Source organism: Diabrotica virgifera, chromosome 1 (assembly GCF_917563875.1).
Source record: "Diabrotica virgifera virgifera chromosome 1, PGI_DIABVI_V3a".
Taxonomy (NCBI): domain Eukaryota; kingdom Metazoa; phylum Arthropoda; class Insecta; order Coleoptera; family Chrysomelidae; genus Diabrotica; species Diabrotica virgifera.
This window is the reverse complement of record NC_065443.1, coordinates 280,150,524-280,169,709: the sequence shown is the minus strand read 5'-3', so window position 1 is coordinate 280,169,709 and position 19,186 is coordinate 280,150,524. Positions and strand designations below refer to the sequence as shown.

The 19,186-nt window shown below is 32.1% G+C and overlaps 2 protein-coding genes across 7 annotated transcripts in view; both read right to left on the bottom strand.

Annotated features, from left to right (window-relative positions):
- Positions 1 to 2,409, bottom strand: part of LOC126879116 (gastrula zinc finger protein XlCGF57.1-like) — a 95,980-nt gene extending 93,571 nt beyond the window's left edge. For 2 of the 6 annotated variants that reach the window (XR_007695981.1, XR_007695982.1), the window contains exon 1: positions 1,804 to 2,400. Coding sequence is in view for 4 of the 6 variants with exons in the window: in XM_050642062.1 (XP_050498019.1) it covers positions 1,804 to 2,236 (433 nt within the window). In the remaining 2 variants the exon portion in view is untranslated. Of the gene's footprint in view, positions 1 to 1,803 lie in introns of all 6 variants that reach the window. The other 4 variants (XM_050642062.1, XM_050642063.1, XM_050642064.1 and 1 more) reach the window with 4 other exon arrangements.
- Positions 2,410 to 14,658: 12,249 nt separating this feature from the next.
- The window catches only part of LOC126879114 (zinc finger protein OZF-like), a 135,607-nt gene continuing 131,079 nt past the window's right edge, over positions 14,659 to 19,186 (bottom strand). The window contains exon 2 of the mRNA XM_050642059.1: positions 14,659 to 18,086. Within this exon, the coding sequence (XP_050498016.1) occupies positions 16,801 to 18,086 (1,286 nt within the window). The 3' untranslated portion in view covers positions 14,659 to 16,800. The remainder of the gene's footprint in view (positions 18,087 to 19,186) is intronic.

Below are 19,186 nucleotides of genomic sequence, written 5' to 3'. Positions count from 1 at the left end.
GATGGATTATGAAGTGGATTATCAGGATGACGCATTCTAGTAATTTGTCGAAGGCTAGTTGTTTCAGCCACTTTTATATTATTTTTGGCAGGACCTTTAGAATTATAGAAAATTGTAGAACCATACTCCAGCATGGGCCTGCAAATCATTTTATAAATATTGGCTGCTGTTTCAATCGTAATTCCCTCATTCTTGTATGTTAACTTCTGAAGTGTTTTGCTCTAGTTATAATTTTCCTTTTTATAACTGCTGTGTGGTGGTTGAACTTCAATTTGTTATCTATTTCTATTCCCAAATACTTAACAGTTTGGGAGCGTTTAATAATATTGTCGCATATGTTTATAGTTGGTGAGTGATCTTGGATTCTATGGTTAAATATTATTAGTTTGGTTTTAGAAGGATTTATTGTTAATCTCCATTTATTCATCCAAGATATTGTGTCATCCACCTGCCTCTGCAATAAGTCCATTGTCTTTATTAAATTTTTTCCATATGATATCACTGCAGTGTCATCAGCAAATTGTAGCAAATTAGTGTTGGTTAGTCTATTGTCGCATATGTCACTGCAATAGAGATTATACAATAGAGGGGAGAGTGGTGAACCTTGTGGAACTCCTTGTTGCACTGAAAATGAATGGGAATATGTTTCATTGATCTTAACTATACACCTGCGTCTTCTAAGAAATTCGTCAATAATCCATATTAGAGAAGGGGAGCATTTCATTCTGTGAAGTTTATATAACAATCCTCTATGCCAAACGGAGTCAAAAGCCTTCTTGATGTCCAAGAAAACTCCAGCGGCCTTTAGTCCTTGCAATCTTGCTGCCTGTATATTGGATGTTACTATTGAAAGAGGAAGGATTGTAGATGATTTTTCTCTAAATCCAAATTGGAAGTTCTGTATGACAAAATACATGGGAAGTTTTCGTAGTCTTGACTTTTGAAACCTGTAACCTGTTCCACAATTAAAACTTCCTCTGTCCCACTGTTCCCGTACATCAAAGTTTGTCGGACTAGTCACTGTTAAGCTATTAACAAATATTCAGTTTGCTATTAATAAACTTTTTTTGGTAAGAGGGATCCAGGCCTAGTAGTTAATGTCTTTACAAATTGGGATATTTTATTGTATATAGGTAGGATTCCCAAATAAAACACTATTCGTTCAACATCTAGTCAGGAAATAAAATGCAGTCATACAAATATTTACTAAAAAACAAGAGCTTTTATGCTATTTCTGTGGTGCTAAGGCAAAACCCGATATGTCAAAAAAAGTGATTTTGCAGCAGATGAGTTTAAAAGTTCGCAGTGTTGTTGTAATAGTGGACATATCAGAAACTAGTTTTATCATCTACTGGTTACATGGATGCGTTTAGCCATGTAGGGTTTTGTCATTATATTATTCTTCATCACTCAATGTACATATTACCATTAAAAACAAAAAATCGATAATTTTTGACATATTGGGTTTTGCCTTAGTACCACAGATTTAACACATTTGCTGCCATCTTACATTCAGCCACTTTTGTATGGTGCCACTACGAAAAGAACCCTATTTAATTCCACAGGTTATGAACGCCTAGAGGTATCGGTGGCACCTGACTCTCACATGCAAAACTCCTTTTGGCATCATCAGGTGGCAGCGAATGTGTTAAGGTGTGCTGAGATTTATTTCAAACTTGAAAATATTAGTGCTCTTTACGTTTCCTGCTCTGCTGAACATTTTTTGAATTGATGCTTACAGTGTTTTTACTTTAGATGGCTACCTTGACCACATACTATGTATCTGTATTTTTGTTTACTTACTTTCATGTGCTTCTTTTACTTGAAGGAGACAAACTGCATCTTCATGGCTTTCTATTTCTGTCTTTACAGGATGTTTCTTATTACAGTTGAAATCATCAGAATTAGTAGTATCTATCTCCGGTTCCTCTTTAATTTCAGTTTTAAAGGTAAGCAGAAGAGCATCATTATCATCCACTTCATTATTATCTATTTCTAATTTACATGTATTCTCCATAACTTCTTGATTTACTTCCATTTGATTGGTATAATATTTAGGAAATATATTAATAGTTAAAAAGAAGCCAAAAGAATTCTGGAATACCTGGATGGAATAGGGCTTCTTATAAGGCTTTTCTGTGTCTTTATATCGTGGCTTTTCCAGGCTTTTTTTCACGCTTTGTGGTTTGTGTTTGGACTTGTCAAATGTCATATATGTAGTAAAAATAAAACTCATAGGCGCGCTAAATGTTGCCAAATATTATTTTGAAGGTTGCCAAGGACCTAAATTTAAATCAAAAATGAATAACCATTTTCAATTTCGTTGCAACACGAAACTACAGCCGCATCATTATTCCAGTTCAATCAGAGAGTGGAGCAAGCACCTCTACCGGTTTCGAAACTTATTAGTCTCTCATCAGAAGGCGCATATAGGGCTTTTCATCGATTGTCATTTGTTTCGAGCTTCTGTCATGTGTCACATAATATTGATATAACTACGTCATACGTTATTGGTATATAACAAATAATGATACAAACCAAAGACGTATGACGTAGATATATTAATATTATGTGACACATGAAAGAATCTCGAAACAAATGACTGTGAATGAAAAGCCCTATGCTGCTTTCTCTGCTGACCCAACTAGGACAAACCCCGACGTGCAGTGCAGTTATGAATTGTAACGAACGAAATGGCAGGAAAGCCCTAGCGGCAACTGCTAGCAAAAAAGTTTTCAATCTAATAGCATACAAAACAACATTAAAAATGTTGTTTTATGTGCTATTAGATTGAAAACTTAGTCTTGTCTTTTAAATTGATTCTGTGTCCGAATATTGTACTTCTTCAAACTCTTCATCTGAGCTAAAATATTCATTTTCTTCGTCTTCGTCAAACTCTACTCGAGTCAATTTATACTGTCAACAAATTCATGCCATAGATAAGGTATATATAAGTAGAATAAGTAGAATTCATGCCTTCGGATCATCTATGCTTCGGATGTAATCCCACCCCTCCACGGGTCGGGTATCTATACGCTGTGAGCTCGTATGTAGAGGGGATATTTACAAATTCGCGAACGCCAGTAGTGACAAGTTTGTAAACGTTTACCGGAAATTTGACATAAATGTCAAAGTAATTAATTTAAAATTAAAAACATTAATTATAAACAATATTAGTTGGTCAAAGCTGTGGTAGGTATATATTTTTACCTTAAATATACTTACGTTTTAAATACTGAATTTAAGTTTTTTTAATGTTCCGTAATATCTAATTATAAATAATCTATTATAATCTTAGCGCCATCTACACGATTATTGTCAAAGTATCCGAAGTAAGAAATTGATATTTTATCAATAGAACGTCAAAATGATTAGAAAAATCTTAAAAAAATCGATTACACTTTAATTACTTTTTTGCGTTGTAAATATTAAGCGATAACAATTAAATAATAAATTTAAAAATTACCAGTAAAAGTTGAATTAGTAACCGCTAGGAGCGACACCAGCGAAGCTCAGAGCGTATAGACCGCGTCCCACCATCAAATAATTTGATCAAACTTGACAGTTAGTGACACAAAGTGACAGTTAGTGACGTCACATCCGGAGTGTTCATTGTGGATAATAATGAAAAATTTTAATTTTAAATAAAGTACAAACAAGTTAGACAACTCAATACAAAAAATTTGATCAAACTAGACTGATAGTGAGAGCACAGATTTTTAGAATTTCAAAAAAACTGTAATTGTGACGTCACTTTGACGTACTTCCGCAGTTTGCTCAAACTGTTTGATCAAATTATTTGATCAAACAGTTTGAGCAAACTCCGGAAGTACGTCAAAGTGACGTCACAATTACAGTTTTTTTGAAATTCTAAAAATCTGTGCTCTCACTATCAGTCTAGTTTGATCAAATTTTTTGTATTGAGTTGTCTAAAGGCCCCGTCTCACCATCAAATAATTGACAGTTATTTGATCAAACTTGACAGTCAAACTTGACTAGTGACACAAACTATACATACTAACTGTCACTTTGTGTCACTAAAGGCCCCGTCTCACCATCAAATAATTGACAGTTATTTGATCAAACTTGACTAGTGACACAAACTATACATACTAACTGTCACTAACTGTCAAATTTGATCAAATTAACTGTCAATTATTTGATGGTGAGACGGGGCCTTAACTGTCAAGTTTGATCAAATAACTGTCAATTATTTGATGGTGAGACGGGGCCTTAACTTGTTTGTACTTTATTTAAAATTAAAATTTTTCATTATTATCCACAATGAACACTCAGGATGTGACGTCACTAAAGGCCCCGTCTCACCATCAAATAATTGACAGTTATTTGATCAAACTTGACTAGTGACACAAACTATACATACTAACTGTCACTTTGTGTCACTAACTGTCAAGTTTGATCAAATAACTGTCAATTATTTGATGGTGAGACGGGGCCTTTACTGTCACTTTCAGTTTGCTCAAACCAGTTTGATCAAATTATTTGATGGTGGGACGCGGCCTTTAGACAACTCAATACAAAAAATTTGATCAAACTAGACTGATAGAGCACAGATTTTTAGAATTTCAAAAAAACTGCAATTGTGACGTCACTTTGACGTACTTCCGGAGTTTGCTCAAACTGTTTGATCAAATTATTTGATCAAACTGGTTTGAGCAAACTGAAAGTGACAGTTAGTGACGTCACATCCTGGGTGTTCATTGTGGATAATAATGAAAAATTTTAATTTTAAATAAAGTACAAACAAGTTAAGGCCCCGTCTCACCATCAAATAATTGACAGTTAGTTTGATCAAACTTGACAGTTAGTGACACAAAGTGACAGTTAGTATGTATAGTTTGTGTCACTAGTCAAGTTTGACTGTCAAGTTTGATCAAATTAACTGTCAATTATTTGATGGTGAGACGGGGCCTTTAGACAACTCAATACAAAAAATTTGATCAAACTAGACTGATAGAGCACAGATTTTTAGAATTTCAAAAAAACTGCAATTGTGACGTCACTTTGACGTACTTCCGGAGTTTGCTCAAACTGTTTGATCAAATTATTTGATGGTGAGACGCGGCCTTTAGACAACTCAATACAAAAAATTTGATCAAACAGACTGATAGTGAGAGCACAGATATTTAGAATTTCAAAAAAACTGCAAATGTGACGTCACTTTGACGTACTTCCTCAAGTACGTCAAGTTTGCTCAAATTATTTGATGGTGAGACGCGGCCTTTAAGACCGCGTCTCAAGACCGCGTCCCACCATCAAATAATTTGATCAAACTGGTTTGAGCAAACTGAAGGCCGCGTCCCACCATCAAATAATTTGATCAAACTGGTTTGAGCAAACTGAAAGTGACAGTTAGTGACGTCACATCCTGAGTGTTCATTGTGGATAATAATGAAAAATTTTAATTTTAAATAAAGTACAAACAAGTTAGACAACTCAATACAATAAATTTGATCAAACTAGACTGATAATGAGAGCACAGATTTTTAGAATTTCAAAAAAACTGCAATTGTGACGTCACTTTGACGTACTTCCGGAGTTTGCTCAAACTGTTTGATCAAATTATTTGATGGTGAGACGCGGCCTTGAAAGTGACAGTTAGTGACGTCACATCCTGAGTTCATTGTGGATAATAATGAAAAATTTTAATTTTAAATAAAGTACAAATAAGTTAGACAACTCAATACAAAAAATTTGATCAAACTAGACTGATAGTGAGAGCACAGTTTTTTAGAATTTCAAAAAAACTGCAATTGTGACGTCACTTTGACGTACTTCCTCAAGTACGTCAAGTTTGCTCAAACTGTTTGATCAAATTATTTGATGGTGAGACGCGGCCTTCACCATCAAATAATTTGATCAAACAGTTTGAGCAAACTCCGGAAGTACGTCAAAGTGACGTCACAATTGCAGTTTTTTTGAAATTCTAAAAATCTGTGCTCTCACTATCAGTCTAGTTTGATCAAATTCTTTGTATTGAATTGTCTAACTTGTTTGTACTTTATTTAAAATTAAAATTTTTCATTATTATCCACAATGAACACTCAGGATGTGACGTCACTAACTGTCACTTTGTGTCACTAACTGTCAAGTTTGATCAAATTATTTGATGGTGGGACGCGGCCTTTACGATACGACGTTGTCTTAAGCTATCTGGTTGTCTTGACCGACGGTGGTGGGGAAACTTACATTTTGACTTTACGTCACAAGAGTACACAATCCCATATTTTTAAATTGATTTTCGATCATTGAATGTGTGTTAATTGTGTATATATGTATATTATTTGTGTTATTATTAAATAATAAGACAAATAATACACATTTTATCTTATACCGGGTGGCGAAGCGTCCTCGTCTCACCATCAAATAATTTGATCAAACTTGACGTACTTGAGGAAGTACGTCAAAGTGACGTCACAATTGCAGTTTTTTTGAAATTCTAAAAATCTGTGCTCTCACTATCAGTCTAGTTTGATCAAATTTTTTGTATTGAGTTGTCTAACTTGTTTGTACTTTATTTAAAATTAAAATTTTTCATTATTATCCACAATGAACACTCAGGATGTGACGTCACTAACTGTCACTTTCAGTTTGCTCAAACCAGTTTGATCAAATTATTTGATGGTGGGACGCGGTCTTAAAACGGACCATAGGTAACTCAATGTAAAATTCTAAATTGTTGAATTCCTGCTTCCCTAATTATTTTACATCAAAAGTCATGAGAGAATACTTGTAGAGAATTAAAATCTGTATTAAAATCAAAAGTTAAAATTGTTCTACGATTTAAATGCATTCCAAAATTTTGAAAAATATGATACATTTGCCACAATAGGTGTGCGTGTAAAAGTTAGGACACACGTTTACTATTTAACTGACAGTGCTCACACCATTGACTGAACAAAAAATCTTTTAGGCCACACACAATGCAATAATGTTCACATTTTTGAACTGTCAATATTTTTATTTTATTATTTATTAAATGTTAATAAAATTTAACTTATTATTAAAAATTCATTAATTTTATAAATAATTTAATTACATATTTATAAAATTTACTTTTTTAAATAAATTTAAACGATTAATTATTAAATTCGGCTTCGAAACGTTAATAAATTCATTTTTTTAGTAAAATTGTGGCTTATTTCCCATAGAAAATACTTAATTAAAAGCAATACAGATGATAAGATACCCTCAGTTGCGGAGAAAGTAATAAATATTTTTGAAAAATTTAAATCAGAATGAAAGACTACATTATTACCGACGGCAGAAAGTCCCTGAAAACTTATATAATGTTTATTTTAATAAGTTACAGGGGTGAAAATAAAAAAGAAGTGTGATGAGAAGTGCGAGTCAAATATTTCATTCAATAGAAACTGCTTGTTTACTCTAAGGGGCTTTCCGCCCTCGGTAATAATGTAATCTTTCATCCTGCGTTTAAATTTTTCTAAAATACTTATTAGTTTTCTCAGGGTTCGAAAAAAATCATATTACGATTCAAATGACAGTACACTCGTGACGTAATCGCACCCTTAATGTTCATTGATTAGTCGATCTGGGCAACCGTAGTAATGTCTAAGAACCGTGCTACTGCCCCGCATCACCCCCAGTTTTTTTTTAAATAGTAAGTGTGGTCGAGTGACACATCATTTGAAAGGTATTTTTTTTCTCTACACGACACTATTTTTTTAATTTGCGGAATAACTTTGAAGATAATTTTGGATTTAACTAATTTATTGGTTGAACGTCATAAATAACGAAAAACATAAAATTTTATCAAATTAACCAATTAAATGTTCGAAGTAACCTCCTCATCTGACCTCCATACAATAATACAGTCCATTTTCAATGCCTCTTCGTATATTTGCAAAAACCCTAATATAATTATATTGAGATTGGATATTCAATCAATAAATTAGTTAAATCCAAAATTATCTTCAAAGTTATTACGTAAATTAAAAATAGGTTGTCGTGTAGAGAAAAAAATTACCTTTCAAATGATGTGACACTCGGCCACATTATTGCTATTTAAAAAAAACTGGGGGTTGATGCGGGACAGTAGGGGGTTACATTTTAGGGCATTAATTTTGCATGAAAATTCGTCCCTCTCCCAGTATAAATTGATGTGTTTTTTTAAATGTTAAAGAAACTCTGGGTTTGTGAGTTTCTGGGGGGTCACATTTTCATTGGAACAGTGTATACAGTGATGGGCGCGCTAATAACCGGCAAAATAACGCAAAAGATGGAAAACATATTAAGTGGAGGTGGGCGATTTAGCGATAAAAACTTATAAATTTACATTTTACTTATTGTTTCCATAGATATAACAGAATAGATTAGGCCAGTCCAAAAAATAGCGTAACGCGGAACAGTTCGGGTCGGTGGTCTATCTATCTCTCTCTAGCATATGATGGCTGCCGCCTCTGGGTAACTGTCGTTCCATTACTCCCACCTCTTGATAGATACGCTCACACTCGCACGACAGACAAAGATAGCTAGACCACCGTACTTGATATCGGCGTTACACCCCGATGCATTGAGTGGCATATGACTAGCCAGATCTATTGTTGACATATCTCTGATTGTTTCCCACCTTTAGACGTATCAGAGAAGTATATCAACTAAAACTGTCACTATGACAGTTGCCAAACTCGTCCGATACGTCTTAATAAGGTGGGAAACAGTAAGTAAAATTAGTGGAGTCACTGAAGGTTTTCACCCCCGATTTCGTTGAACCTTCATCGATTTTCATGAAAATTGGTAAGTAGTTAAAAGATACTTCAAGGAACAAAGGTGACACGATGCCAACTTGCGCTTTTACCCTGGGGGTGGATGCCACCCCTTCTCGGGGGTGAAATTTTTTTTATTAGAAATAATATCATAAATCGATGGAGGGGCAACTTCTAAGCAAAATTTGTTATATAAAGTTATTAACATAAATCAATACTTTTTGAGTTATTAAATATCAAAGATTTTATTTCTTCTTAAAAAAATTGCATCTTTTAAAGCTGTTTTTCACGTATTACTCAAAAACTATAACCTTTTGTAAAAAAGATATTATTACCAAAATTAAAGATAATAAAAAGTTTAATACACTTCTCACTTAAAGAACTAAACTAATGTTATTTCAAAGTGAGTTATGAGTAATTGAATGTATATTTGTTTCGACGAGTACTCAAATCTAAGTATTCCAGCTTACATAACGGGAAAACGATGCATTTTATATAATATACGTGTCAATCACTTGTCAAAGTACTTCGGAATACCTATCAAATGAGCTCCAGTAGAAGTTAATAGCATCAAAATTAAGCAAGTTATGATGAATTTAAGAGAACCCTTTCGATTTTTTTTTTTGGAAAAAGTGAAAAATAAAACATACGCCATTTCCACAAAAACTAAAATTTTTAGTAATCCTCACAAAACTTTCTTTAGGTTAACATAGTTAATGATTTTAACAATTTTGACCGGTTTATAATGCATATTTTTGAAAAAAAATATATAATTTAAAAAAATCAGAATTTTTAAAATTATCGTACTTTTCATTTTCTTTTGATAATAACTCCAAAAATACTCAATATACGTAAAAAATCAAATATAATTAAATTTTAGTTTTTTCTGTGCCAAATACTCTATCCATTTTACTATTTCCGTAGAGTAAAAAATAACCGAGATAGAAACGTTTAATATTTCAATTTTGCTGCAAGAACGATGTAACCGGGGCCATTTAACCTTTTATTTTTAAAAAAGTAAGAGGTTTAGAAGACTAATTTTGACGTTTTTTAATAGCTCTTGGAATCAACTTTTAAATAGTTTTTAGATATACCTTACATCTTAAAAATTATCGGAGTTATTTACAAAAAAACAATAACATTTTTTGGAAAAATTTTTAAAAGATACATTTTGAAACATTTTTGGTGCATAAATTTTAATGCTATCAACTTGTTCGAGGACTTATTTGATAGATATTTCTATGAACTTTGACAAATGTTTAATAAGTTTATGTTATAAAATGCACCATTTTCGCGGTATTTAAGCTTGAATACTTAGATTTGGGTACTCGACGAAAGAAATATATATTCAATTACCTATAACTCACTTTAATTTAACAATGAAAGGTTTTTCTAGTAAAGTGTATATTTGATTTTATATTAGCCTCAATTTTGATAATAATAACTTTTTTGCAAAAACTTATAGTTTTTGAGTTATTTATGAAAAATCAGTTAAAAACATACATTGTTCTCACGAAAAATTAAAATCTTTGATCTTTAATAACTCAAAAAGTTTTGATTTATTTTAATAAATTTATATAACAAATTTTGCTTATAATTTGTCCCTCTATCGGATTGTGGAGTTATTTTTAATAAAGTAATTTTCACCCCCGAGGAGGGGTGGCATCCACCCCAGGGTAAAAGCGCAAGTTGGCACCATGTCACCTTTGTTTCTTGAGATATCCTCTAACCACTCACCAATTTTCATCCAAATCGATGGAGGTTCAACGAAATCGGAGGTAATAGCTCTTATCCACCTTCAGTGACTGCACTAAATGTGAATTTATAAGTTTTTGTTGCTAAATCGCCCACCTCCACTAGTTTAATTTCTTTTCATCTCACAACTTAATGTGTTTTCCATCTTTTGCGTTATTTTGCTGGTTATTAGCGCGCTTATCACTGTATAGTGGGAGTGTATAATAAACTCATAAAATTGTAACTATGTATTCAAAATATATTTATAATTTAAGTTATGATTTAACATATTATAGTAAATAATTATTGTTTTATTCGCACTGTTTTAATTTTTGAATATTAAGCCGGCCACTCACGGTACTGCGGCGTCGCGTTCAATTTTGTCGAATTCGACCAATTAACAAAAATTTTGACCGCGTGTGACCGTGTATCCAACAAAATCGATACAATTTTACCACAGAGAAACTGGCCTGTCTGCTGCAGTAACTACTGCAGAATTGATATCATCGACGATTTTGTCGAACGACACCGCAGTACCGCGAGTGGCCGGCTTTAGTATTATTGTTGTTTCGTTGTTTGTTTACTCTTAATTTTGGCTATGAGCACGTGTGCTTGTAGACCAGTAAGGATCTGTTTTAGGTGGATGTGAGAGGTGGCATTCACATTTTTGCGGATAAAGTTAGGTGATAACTTCGTTAATAATAATTGATTTATGCTCCTTCTCAAATATGCCCGGAACATTAATAAAAAAAAATAAAATATTTAAAAATTTCGTTTTTTTCTTTTTTTGCTTATAACTTAAAAACTATTCATTTTAGAACAAAGTCCTATAGGAATAAAACAAAAATAATTAAATTTTCTATCAGATGCGATTGGTTAAAAATGTCTTAATTTATCACCCTTCCTTCAAAATAGCAATAAATATAAAATAAGGGGGCAAAACCTGTCCATATTCAATGATTTTCCATCACTTAGGTTACACTTGGAACCTTCCTAATTCGCTTAGAAAATTTTTGTAATGTGCTAAAACCGTACACCAAATTTCATTAAAATTTACTTATAGTCCGTTCTTTAACGGTAAAATATTGCAAAACTTCTAAATTTTAAAGAACCGCTTGGATTGACATGAAATTTGGCATACACGTAGCTAACAAGTCAAAGAAAAAAAGTGATATTGTGCCAATATGTGCTTTTGCTCTGGGGGTGGTTTTCACCCCCTCTTGGGGGTGAAAAAATATTCGTCCAAAGGAAGTCAGGAAATGGATAAACTGGCTAATTTTAAGTAACTTTTCTCCTATAGAGTTTTTTCACTAAGTCAATACTTTTCGAGTTATTTGACAGTGAATATGTTCATTTTTTCAACGAAATAACCACGCTTCTAGACGGTTTTTCGTAAATAACTCAAATAGTAAGTATTTTGTCGAAAAAACATTCTTACAAAAAATAAACCCTGTGAAAATTTTAAAAACATGGTGTATATATCACGTCTCTACACCCAGTAAAAGCATAGTTATAGCTAATGAAAAATAGGTTCATATTCGTTAAATTCCAAATGGAGTACTTTAACGTGAACTAACCAAAAATTAAGCACATTTCGGGGAAAATTCATTACAACTTATTTAAAGTGTTTAAAAAAATCTTCATTTTTGTTTTATAAAAAAAACTTCTAACATCAAAATTAAACAAGTTACGCTCAAAATAAAGTTAGTCCCTTTTGGTTTTGGTAAAAAAATCGAGAAAATCACCCCCTAATTAGTATCTTAAATGAACTTAATCGTTACGACTTTGCAAGTTTCTTGACTCGTATATATATTGTTTATATGATGTGTAAGTTTCATCGGTTCAAAGTCCTTATTATTGAAAGGGCTGTAGTTAAAACGGGTTGAACGAGTCACTGATCACGAATGTATGCAAATTTAGAAACACCAAATCTTAATCAATTTTTGTCTAACAGAAAAACAAAAACATACATGATATTCAGAAAAGCAAATCTTTTTTTTTGTTTTCCGAGATTTTTGGTATCTCTAACAATTTTTAAGTTATTTTGAAAAAAATCATGTTTTTCAAAATTTAAATTTTTAAAAATTTTACTTTGAAACCAAATTTTTTCAAAAATAAGCACTTTGACTCGATCAAACTTACAGATCATATAAACACAACATAAGTAAAATAATTTGTGGAGCGGTAACGAATAATTTCATTTAAGTTGCTAATTAGGGGGTGGTCTTCCCGATTTTTTTTTGCAAAAACAAAAGGAACCAACTTTATTTTGAGCGTAACTTGCTTAAATTTAATGCTAAAAACTTTCTGTAAAAACAGAAATAAAGCTTGTTTTAAACACTTTAAAAAAGTCAAAATGGGTTTTCCCCAAAAAGTGCTTAATTTTTTGGATATTTCACGTCGAAATATTCTATTTGAAATTTGGTGAATATGAATCTATTTTTCATTGGCTATAACTCTGGTTCTACGAGATCCAGAGACCTAACGCGTACACCATTTTTTTTTACTTTTTTATGTGAACGTTTTTTCGACAAAATACTTACTTTTTGAGTTATTTGCGAAAAACCGTCAAAAAATGTGGTTATTTTGTTGAAAAATGAACATATTCACTCGCAAATAACTCGAAAAGTGTTGACTGGGCGAAAAAGCTCTATAGAACAAAAGTTACCTAAAATTAGTCAGTTTACCCATTTCCGGACTTATTTTGGACATATATTTTTTCAACCCCAAGTAGGGGTGATAGTCACTCCCATAGGAAAAGCACACATCGGCACAATATCACTTTTTTTCTTTGACATGTAAGCTATACGTATGCCAAATTTCATGTCAAACCAAGCGGTTCTTTAAAATTTAGAGCAAAAACCGTGAAAGAATGGACTATTATTAGATTTTGCATAATAATTTTGCAATCTAAACTTTTTTTAAAAAATTAAAATTTTTAAAAGAAGTACTCCACCTATCTAATGCACTTTACAGAATTGAAATCGGATTATTTAAGCAGCTTCAGCAATGTTTTAAAGTTATAAACAATTTTTTGGCTTATAAAACAAATTAGTGCTGTGGCCAGGAGGGGGTGCTACTAGCTCATTTATTTAGATGGACTTACCCAAGTTTTTTTATGTATTTTGACCCGTAGAACAAGATTGTTATAAACAAAGAACTTGAGGAATTACATAAAATCGATTCTTCGCAAAAAAAACATTTATTTGTATTTCTTGGGTAATACTAAGTAAAAAATGTTCTTACAAGTTTTTTCGTAGGATGCATAGTTTTCGAGATAAACGCGGTGGAACTTTCAAAAAATCGAGAAATTGCAATTTTTGAACGCGAATAACGTTTGATTAAAAAATAAAATAGTGTAACAAAAACGAGCGTTCGGGTATTTATTTACGACTTTATTATTTATTTATACAAGTTTACTTTACAAACTTTAGCTTAAGACTAAACTCTATTTACAAATATGCCCGTATTTATACCCAATTGTTATTCTGGAACAGTCGACGCCCATCTCTAGCTATCAGCTTGTTCCGCCTACGGGACGTACGTTCGAGAAGTCTCTCCTCCTCTCCGCCGAGGCCTAGATCATTCGATTACGTCATTCTCGAGGTGTTTACTGTTATACGGTGGTCGGCCAAGATTTCTCTTTCGTTACAATAGCAATTCTGCTGACAGAATTTGAAAGTTTAAGTCAAATTATATCGGTTTTAATTATTTGCATTGCTAAAAATTAATTTTTTTATTATTAAGAGGAAACAGTAGCGATCAACAGGTAGCGAAAACGCGTTCCAAGATTGCGGCTGTAATTTTGAATATTTTTTCGAGATATTTGGCACACTTATTCATAATATAATAAAGAATGGCGGTACAGAGCCCAATTTGAAAATATATTAATATGTGGAAATTACTCTGTAATTAAATACAATATTAAAAAACGATCCTGTACCGCCATTAAGAGGAACAAAAAATACACTTTCTTAAAATAAACTTATTTATCCGATGCCTAGATTTTGTGTCATTTTGGAACTACTAATGAAATAAAAAATTTTAGTAGTTCCAAAATGACACAAAATCTAGGCATCGGATAAAAAAGTTTATTTGAAGAAAGTGTATTTTTTTGTTCTTCTTAATGGCGGTACAGGCTCGTTTTTTAATATTGTATTTAATTACAGAGTAATTTCCACATATTAATATATTCTTCCAATTGGGCTCTGTACCGCCACTCTTTATTGTATTACGAATATGTGTGCCAAATATCTCGAAAAAATATTCAAAATTACAGCCGCAATCTTGGAAGGCGTTTTTGCTACCTGTTGATCGCTACTGTTTCCTTTTAAACAAAGCTATTTGTTTATAAGCCAAAAAATTGTTTATAAATTTAAAACATTGCTGGGGCCCCTTACATAATCCGATTTTAATTCTGTAAAGTGTATTAGATAGGTAGAGCACCTCTTTATATGTAAAAAAATTAGCCAACTTCTAAGTGGTCTACTTTTTGTTCAGAAAGATTTTAAAAAATTTGAACTTTTTTAAAAACATTTAGATTGCAAATTTATGTTGCCAGTAGTTTCGGCAAAATCGTAAAAAATGTGTAACATTTTGTTTTCTTCAACGCCCTGTATCTTGAAAATGGATGGCGTCACAAAAAATTTTTATTAAGCAAACCCCAATTATTTTTCAGTTTTTTACCCACTCCAGTGTCGGTGTTACCTTTTTTGAAAAATATGTATAAAATTGTATCAAAAAACGAAAAAAAAACCGAAAAAATGCGTTTTTTTATTTTTAAAGGTGCGTTTCACCAATTTTAAAAATTTGAAAAAATTCAGGGTGAAACATTATGCAAAAATACACGTTATATATTTTTTTCGTGAAAACGAATGTCTTAGTTATTTTTTTATACTCATTTAAAATTTTAAAATCGTTTTAATATTTAAATTTCCCGCCAAAAATTAAAAAAAAATTTCGCACAGAACCTTTTAAATCTTACAAATTTTTTATTTAAAGTTTTTCGCTAGTTCTCGATGCGGCTGAGATAAAAAATAAAAACATAAAAAGCCTAATTAGGCTCTAGGTGGGTCACATGACCACCTAGGGGGCTAAAAATTTCAGAAAGTTAGTTTCACTATATATGCTAAACGGTGACCTATATGATGGAATTCGAATCGAGTTGGGGGCACTTTTCATCATCTTATCCGGCTAGGCCCTTTTTAAATATTTTAATTTTTTTATTAATGTTCCATGCATATTTGAGAAGGAGCATAAGTCAATTATTATTACTGAAGGTGTCACCTAACTTTATCTGCAAAAATCCGAATGCCACCTCTCACATCCAAAAATAGACGTTTTTTCGCAGATCCTTACTGGTCTATTGGTTATATAATAATTTCCAGCTAATTCTAGTTTGTAAAAATGTAACAAAATTGCAAAAGAAAATTACTAAATTTACTAGACAGTTCCGTCTGGGATTAGCTTTCATATTATGTGTTGCTTGTAATATGTGTATTTTCACGTGTTCTTTTAACAGAGTGGTTGTTGATAATAGCCTGATGCAGTTTTTACATGCAAAAGGTCTTTTTCCAGTATGCCTTGTCATGTGAACTTGTAAGTGAGCATTTTGTGTAAACTGGTTTAGGTATCTATCAAATCTTGGAGATGAACCAACGGAAGCGATCAAGAAATAAAATGTAGAATAGAGAAGGCTAGGAGTGCATTCAATAACATGGCCAGACTCTTTAAAAGTCACAACCTTAATCTGGAGATAAAAGTAAGGCTCCTACGATGTTATATCCTATCAATATTATACTACGTAGTTGAATCTTGGACACTCACTGAAGTGATGGAGAAAAAACTTTAAGCCTTCGAGATGTGGCTATATAGGCGAATCCTAAGGGTATCATGGACGGACAAGATACCCAACGAGACCGTATTACGAAGAATGGGGAAAGAAAGAGAGGTGATGTATACTATTAAAAGGAGAAAGTTAGTATATCTCGGACACATAATGAGAAATGGTACTAAATACAGATAACTGAAAGTAATCCTTCAAGGCAAAGTATTCGGAAAGCGAGGAATTGGGAGAAGAATATCATGGTTAAAGAACCCGAAGAAATGGTTCTCCACAACAACTAATCTATTTAAAGGATCAGTTAATAAAATAATTATAGCCAGAATGATGGCCAATATTCGAAACGAATAGGCACCAAAAGGAGAAGAAGGTTTAGGTATAATTATTTCACATTCAAAACGGTTTTTTACCAGTATACACCACTATGTGTCTTATTAAGTATGCACTTCGTGTAAACTGTTTTGTGCATATTTCACATCAAATGGTTTTTGGTTCAGTATGCACCACCATATGCCTTTTTAAGGTAGCACTTCTTGAAAACTGTTTTGTGCATATTTCACATCTAAATGGTTTTTCACCAGTATGAATTCTCAAATGTATTTTTAAATCAGAACTATATAAATACTTCTTGGAGCAAATTTCACATTCAAATGGTTTTTCATCAGTATGCACTCTCATATGCCATTTTAAAACTTGTTTCGTTGAACACTGTTTGGTGCAAATTTCACATTCAAATGGTTTTTCATCAGTATGCACTCTCATATGCAATTTTAAAATTTGTTTCGTTGAAAACTGTTTGGTGCAAATTTCACATTCAAATGGTTTTTCATCAGTATGTACTCTCATATGCAATTTTAAAACCTGTTTCTTTGAAAACTGTTTGGTGCAAATTTCACATTCAAATGGTTTCTCACCAGTATGTACTGCCATATGCACTTTTAACGCATGATTTGTTACAAACTGTTTAGTGCAAATTTCACAAGCAAATGGTTTTTCACCAGTATGCACACTCATATGCCATTTTAAAACTTGTTTAGTTGAAAACTGTTTGGTGCAAACTTCACATTTAACTGGTTTTTCTCCAGTGTGAATTTTCAAATGTTTTTTTAAATCAGAATTTCGCAAAAACTGTTTGGTGCAAATTTCACATTCAAATGGTTTTTCCCCACTGTGAATTTTCAAATGTTTATTTAAATCAGAATTTCGTGAAAACTGTTTTGTGCATATTTCACATCTAAATGGTTTTTCACCAGTATGTACCATCATATGCAATTTTAACTCCTTATGTGTCACAAAGTGTTTTGTGCATATTTCACATCCAAATGGTTTTTCATCAGTGTGCCTTCTCAACATATGATCTTTTAGGTAGTCACTTCTTGAAAACTGTTTTGTGCATATTTCACATCCAAATGGTTTTTCACCAGTGTGAATTCTCATATGCAATTTTAACTCATTATGTGTTACAAACTGTTTTCTGCATATTTCACATCCAAATGGTTTTTTACCAGTGCTGTGTCTTCTCAAGTGAACTTTCAAGTAGGAACTTTGTGAAAACTGTTTTGTGCATATTTCACATCTCAAAACTTTTTCTCCGGTGGGAACAATCAAATATCTTCTAAAATTTTTCTTTTCACACGGAAAAGATTTTTCGGCAATAGTCACTTTCCTAACGTCAGTTGTACATTGGTTCAATTGGTTATTTATAAGATGATTTTTTAATTCGTTATTTTCGTCAGTTAGTGTATCATCTTCACATTTGAAACCTAAAATCATAGTTATCTATTAAAATAGCAACAAAACGATAAACACAACAATAGTAATTTGAAAGATAATAATACGATAAGAAGGTAAACATAGAAATTGTGATTTTTTTCTAGCATTTTCCGATTTTTGGGGGAAATTAAAATTTTCCTGTTAGGATTTTGTGGGTTAAAAAAAGATAAGGGTTCTACGTCTTCTAGAATCGTAGATATTGCACATTTTTCAATACACTAATACACTCCAATCTCAAAATTTGGTGGACTTCAAGCCTCTTCTCCCAACAGTCACCCTTGGCAGAAAGCGCATGGAAATCTTCACTTTAAAGAGCTATTATTTATTTCGAAGATGTACCAATTGCCAATATGAGCCAGATAAAATTATTTAGAAGAAATTTTTGTATTACTAAGTTACAAAACGCAATTTGTATAATTTGCATTATATTGTACCGGGTGTCCACTTATATTTTCCCCCAGTTTAACTGCCTATAACTTCTAAACGGCTCAAGATAGAAATATGCGGTTTTCGCTGAAATGTTTTATTTTAGTAAAAGTTTTGTCTGAATAGATTGAATTTTTTATAACGCTTTCAAATACGAAAAAAATGGCGGATTTTTGAAAAAAAAACGTTGTTGACTTTTTTTTTAATGGAACACCCAGTATATTTTTTTGTAAATTGAAAGAAAGGTCATCACCTATCTAGCGATATAAAGGTTTTCAAAATCGGTTGTCAAATCACTGAGTAAATAATTTTTAAAATGAGAGGTGCAACGTGGATATCACATACCTAAATAACATATTAACTAAGCAAATTGATATTATGTTATGTGATTTTCACATTACATATCTCATTTTAAATATACAGGGTGTCTGCGTAACTTGGAACCATATGGGAAACTTTTTTAATATCAATTTTACGAAAAGAAGTCATTATTTATAAAGTGCTCTGCATAGTCTAAAACCTAAGATGCAATCATCAGATATCAAATTTTGTCAACATTATACGAGGTATGTCAAAAAATATGAATTTCGCTCAAGAGCAAACTACCTTTATATTTTAAAATATCAAAAAGTTTTATTATGAAAAGTTATTTGTAATTAAAAAC